At 36.8% G+C, this 6201-nt stretch overlaps 1 protein-coding gene across 6 annotated transcripts in view; it reads right to left on the reverse strand.

Annotated features, from left to right (window-relative positions):
- The window catches only part of prxl2b (peroxiredoxin like 2B), a 17956-nt gene extending 12077 nt beyond the window's left edge, over positions 1-5879 (reverse strand). The window contains exons 1-7 of one of the 6 annotated variants that reach the window (XM_067503561.1): positions 5674-5873; positions 4556-4760; positions 3557-3608; positions 2852-2915; positions 2672-2747; positions 1791-1909; positions 73-1385 (exon numbers count right to left, since the gene is read on the reverse strand). In XM_067503561.1, the coding sequence (XP_067359662.1) occupies positions 1368-1385; positions 1791-1909; positions 2672-2747; positions 2852-2915; positions 3557-3608; positions 4556-4760; positions 5674-5736 (597 nt within the window). In that variant the 5' untranslated portion in view covers positions 5737-5873 and the 3' untranslated portion in view covers positions 73-1367. Of the gene's footprint in view, positions 1-72; positions 1386-1790; positions 1910-2671; positions 2748-2851; positions 2916-3556; positions 3609-4555; positions 4761-5673 lie in introns of those variants that run through there. The other 5 variants (XM_067503562.1, XM_067503560.1, XM_067503565.1 and 2 more) reach the window with 5 other exon arrangements.
- Between the last annotated feature and the right edge of the window lie 322 nt (positions 5880-6201).

The raw sequence follows: 6201 nt of genomic DNA on the forward strand, positions 1-6201 counted from the left end.
AGTTTATAAGAGATAGAACTTGGAGTAGGTTGTTGTGACATCATTTTAAATATAACAATTCTTTTTTTACACATACACCACTTTCTGTTGTTTTTTTTTTTCATTGTCCTTTCGGCTTATCCGGTGACTTCAGGGTCGCCACAGTGGATCATTGTCCGGATGTTCATTTGGCACAGTTTTTACACCGGATGCCCTTCCTGACGTAACCCTCCCCAATTTCTACCAGGCTTGGGAATGAGCTGTTGGGGGTTCAGTGCCTTGCCCAGAGACACTTCGACATATAGTCGACCTGTGGTCTGTGGGTCAGTCCCTGACCCTGTGGTTGGTGGATGACTGCCTTACCAACTGAGATACAGCTACCGCCACTGATTCAACATCATACAGTACAAAATTAATCAGTCCCTTTTGCATGTAGCCAAAATCCACCACGGCAAACGGCCTGTCAACTGTGAATTATTATGTATTTTTTTTATGAACTCCAGCCATGTCAGTGTTTAAACTCAAGCAAACCAGCTACACAACAACTTACATACTGCCACTTAAACTCAAAACATCCTGGGCGACACAACTGGGCCTTGTATTTTCAAAAATATGGTTAAAATACATTTGTGTAACCACAATTTAAATTCCATATCCTACATGCTGATATGTATTACTGTATTGATATTATAATCTTTATTTTAGCAGAAAGGAAAACACAGGAGATACAAAGCGTTAAAAACAACAAATACAAACAAATAAAAGCATATAGACAAAAATGAAAGTATAGGACTGTAACCTTTTGCCTACCTGACATTTTTACTGCACTTCTAAACAACTAAGGCTAGATCAGAGAGAACACGGTAAGTTCTGTTCCTGAGATGCAGGAATGGTTTTGCTTAGTTGTGAGACAGCTCATGGGAAGGGCTACCGTACATTTCACAATACTTCTGGAATGGTGGGTGTTGTGGGAGGTGAACAAAATAGCCAGGGGGCAAGAGTATTGAAGACCATGTGTTGGATGTCATGGTCATGAAATCACATATTGAGCCAATTCCATGTTCATAAAAACATTTCTCCTTGACTAAATCAAACCCCGCTAATGTGGTCTCTGTTTTGCAAAAGTACTTATTTTCCTTTTTCTTATATATTATATATACCTGAATAACACCAGGTAGAGGAGCACGGGGAGAGATAGCTCGGCATAGCACAGTGGACTGAATGCTACAGCTAGCTTCGCAAAAATTGCAAACATTTAAAGCTTTGCTCTTTACTGTGACTTTTCATAGTAATAACAACAGTAATAATAACAAGATAAGTGACATTATTACACCTAATAATTTCTATATTATATGCTTGACATTTAATTCTGTAGAGAACTGCAGGGGCTACATGTCAAGCCAAGCCTATTTATAGAGCACATTTAAAAACAACAGGTAAAACAATGGTCAGATGGTAAATACATATGGTGAAACAAATACAAATTTAAAAATAAATACAAATCTAAAGCATTTGTTTTCTGTGTTATGGGTTTATATAGTAAGTGTTTCCTGAAAGACTAAGATCATCCCTCAAGTTTAAAAGGATTTTGGGGGCCTATGACACTGGCAAACCATGAAAATATAGTAATGAGTGTGTAATTGTCTGTGAAGGGGCTACTCTGATGCATGTGTCACTACTGACTTAAAACAGTCTTTGGTAATTCTGTTTCTGTGTCAATAAAAACCATTAAAAATGAGGTTCAAAAGAGGGAATAAAGAAAATAGTGAAAGCAAATAAAAAGTGTAACATTGAAATTATCTGCATCTTACCACTGGCTTCTGTCCTGACTTGACTTTGGCTGATACCCCCACAGCTTTGGAAATGTCTTCCAAAGGTACATGATCTCCAGGTGAGTCTTGGATGAAGTGCAGTAGGATTTTTTCTCCACCTTTCAGAACCAAAAACATTCAGAATGTTATATCAAGTAAAAAGATTGTTGACTATAACAGTCACAATAAAATACTGTTAGTGAACTTTCAACATTAATCTAATCTCTCCAATAAAGTTTTTTTCAAATTAAGGAGTCCTAAGGACAGAGTGACCTGTTCCTCCACCATAGTCCTTTTGATAGGGTCAAGCTGTCATTCCACACAATAAAAGAGTGTTTCAGCACACTAACACTGGGAGCTACCACACTTTTGGTGACTGACCTGTACTCCTTACATTTTTCTTCTTAAGGATGTGGCTTTTAAGACCTCGCTGTCCTTATTCCCTGTTTTGTGGTGGCAATTCTCTCTTTTCTCCCAGAAATACAGCAATTACCAGGGTAATTGCTACTACACCACACTAGAAATTCCTATATGCACAAACAAACACTGCCAGCCCAATCCAGTAGTATCACTTGCAGACTATAATAGTTTATACTTGATACAAGAAATACAATTTTTATGGAAAGCATCAACCCCTGTGGACCTCAGTGGTACTAGACATGATTTGAAAAGCTCCAACCACACTACAATGAAGCACTGCTTCGTTGATGTAACACTGCCCTCTAGAGGAGAGATTGCAAAACTGTTGCCATCACCAACTATTTATTTCCCGTCATTTATATAACTTGTCAATGGTCTTTTACTGGTTACAATTCCACCGTGTTTTGCACTTCCATTGCCTCTGTATATTAACATATACACTATAGCTATATTAATGATACCTTTGGCCACAATTAGGATGCCTCCACTCTGGAGCAAATCCCCTGAAAAGTTTCCTTTTATTCCTTCAGCGCTGGCCTGAAAGCAGCAGAGACAGCAAGCCATAGAGTCAGTGTGTTAACATGTGTGCTACAACTTTGCCCTTGCTCCTGATAGATATTATGAACAGTGAAGATGTCTACCTTTGCAGCTACATCTCGCACTTTCTTCCCCAGTGCTGCAGGAACCACACTTAAGGCTGTGTACCTGAGTGGAAAAGACACAGGTACTTTATCACTGATCATCGCAAAGGAGAGATGAGAAATTAGCATGAGTGGTCACTTTAGAGTTCAAATTATTAGTGCCTCAGAAATAACTTCACTCTACAATGGATAAAGAAAATCCTCAAATCATTACATTTGAAAAGAAAAATGTAGACTTTTGCATTTAGCTGCCAATTTATTTTCTACTGATCCACCAACTGATTAGTCACTGTGGCTAAGACTAGAGCTGCAGCAACAATTAATTGAAAAACATCTGCAACAATTTTGTACTCAACAATTTGTTGAGTACAAAATAGATACATCCATCCACATTCTCTGGTTTCAGCTTCTCATACTGTATGTGAATGTGTTTGGGTTTTGTTGTCTTTTGTAAAAGACTTGAAAATATGTTTTTGAACTGTTTACTGGAGAAAAGAGGAGATTTGGTAATGTCACCTTAGGCTCTGGGAAATCTTTTACAAATCTTGGATGTTATAAAGAACAAACAAATAAATGAGAAAATAATGACAGAATAATTAATAGTAATAATAACTCCAAGCTAAGCAGTCAAACAAAACTGTAATGCACATGAAACAAAAAGCTCCTCCATAACATGTACAAACATATATTTTTTTTTGGACTCACCTTTTAAAGCCCAAATCTTTGTAGCATTTCTTTGGTTCATCCACATAAATGGCTAAAAAGAAAGATAATGGATAATGATTGATTTCCATTCCTAATAGAAGTGACTGATGAAAGTGATGGGCTCAAAAAGCATGTATTAGTAAATGGTTGTGACACTACCACTTTGACATGAGTCTGGTTGTGCAAGAAGGACAATGGAAATGTTGCTATGCTGCCCTTCAATTTTTGAAATAGATTTACTTATTTCATAGTTACTAGAAAAAGGAAAACATTTACATTTAATCATTTGGCTGATGCATTACCCGAAGTCACTTACAGCAAACAACCTAAGTCACAGACAAGACATTGAAGCAAAAAAGATAATGTTTTCAGTTTTATGAGACTAGAGTAAAAATAAGTATGAATGCACATGGACTGAATGAGGCTGCTGAGTGTTCAGAGTTAGGTAGCTCGTCCCAAATCTTACTTTCTAATAACAACATTTATAGTATGTGGTTTAAATTTAGATGCATAATTGAATTATTGTCACTTATTTTAGTGTTTTCTGTTTATGTTTTTTCTTTGGTTAAGACTATGCATAAAACATGTTATTTGACAGAATCTTGTAGTTTAACAAAATCACAATGGGACAAACACTGTTTAAAAGTATTTGCCGCGATTCCATTTAAAAAACTGAAGTAGTAGCCCAAAACAGGTATGCTAAATTTTGAACTAGTGTTTTTGATTTTGCAGCTGTACCACACAAAAAATAGAATTCTCTTTAATATTTAAAATACATTCAAACATGTATGAATCTTCAGAATAAAGGAACTAATTAGGCCTGTAATTTGCAAATTGTTTTAGTGGACCAAGTTTGCCAATCAAGCCTTTTCACCCGTGTGTTGGCATTTGCTCACTGTATGTTATTTATAATTGCTAGATATATTTTTGTCCTTGCTAAGGCTAAACCACAAAACAAGAACAAATGTATTATTTTTATGAATACTAACTGCAACTTACATCCTTTAAAAAACCCTCCTTCCATGAACTCCTTCAGCCCGACATCCTCAGGTCCAATACCCACTAGTGCTACGCCACTGGCTTGCAGGTCCGGCTCCAGTTTGCTGATCTCTGATGCCATCCACCGACAAATCTGACAGCCAAATCTACGCAGGAAGAATAAGACCACAGGCTGGTCTTGCCAGAGAGACCGGAGCTCTACACTCTGAAACACAAAGAGGATAAAATTTGTGCTAGATATAATGATTTCTTAATAAAGTATTTTTTCACTTGGTAATAGAGTGCCATAATATTATGACATCAACATTAACATCCTTCCCAATTTTCCAGACCTCTTCTGTGGCATTATGAAAACTTTTGTTTTGTCTGATAAACAATAAAAAATCCAAACATATTCAGTATACTATTATGGAAGGCTACAGAAACCAGAAATTATTCATATTTGAGAAACTGACACAGCATTGAGGCATTTTTACTTTACAAAATAATTCAAATGACTTAATTATCAAAATAGTTGCTTACTGTCATTCAACCGATTCATCTTTAGAGAAATTCTACAGAAAACACTAATAGTGAAACACCAAAACAGGTGATTCACAGCCAACTTATGGGAATTAAGTCATGTAGAAGGTTCTAATTATATCTGGTATCGATGAAATAATACATCATAGAGCTAAACAGTGTAGTATCATGATTCACATGTTGTCTCATCAGTTTATTGATACAATATGTGACAGTGGAGTCATCATCATCATGCAGGTCTCAGCGGGGATCATAAAAAACAGCACTGCTGTAATTGCTGTAAAATTGCTGTAAAACCGCTGTAATGATGTACAGTAGAGTAAACATTTTCGAGCTATTTGTGTATGCGCATACAGTGACAGCTGCACTTTGATACCTTTCAGGCTACAATTTAACATAAAACACAATACAATGGGCTTTTTAAAATTAAACACGTGACATAACAGTTTTGGTGTGTGATCCCTTTCTACAGTGTCGGCTTACTGACACATTTTACGTTGGCACGTGTGGTTAAAGACATTACCAAATTAAAACTAGGTCGACGAATTAGACACAAAACAGTGTCTCAAACAGTCGCACGTTAATAGCTAACTTACCTCCCCAGTGTCAGCGCTCTTCACCAAGTTCTTTCCCACATGAGCAAGGTCGATAGTTGCCATTTTTTTTTACAACAGGACCACAACCAGGAACAAGCTTCACAAGGATGAAAGATATATACAGTACATCGTATATCTCCGTGTAGTAACAATACACAACAGTTGCAAAACAACTGATCCGCATACGCCCAGGGAACACCTTCCTCCAATCCGATTACGCTGCAGCTGAACAATCAGCCAATTACAGCGCACGCTTTACGTAGTGGGGGTGGGGCTCAGTAAGAGCAACTTTTAACACGTGCATGTCCTATGCGTAATGTTACTTAAAAATCAAAATTAGTCTTAGTCTTAGTCTTTACTCTTTTCTTTCATTACGCTTCTAAAATTGATTTTTAAATCCCTTTTCAGAGTATTTGAAACTATTCAGCCCTTCATAACCACATTGCATAAGCTTTAGGAGGTGAGCTCAAAGGTAATGGACTTTATTGCACTTTGTTCTCTACCTTCACTTAGTTTAGCTTTTTATGA

This window comes from Channa argus, chromosome 5 (genome assembly GCF_033026475.1).
Source record: "Channa argus isolate prfri chromosome 5, Channa argus male v1.0, whole genome shotgun sequence".
In the NCBI taxonomy this organism is placed as follows: Eukaryota; Metazoa; Chordata; class Actinopteri; order Anabantiformes; family Channidae; genus Channa; species Channa argus.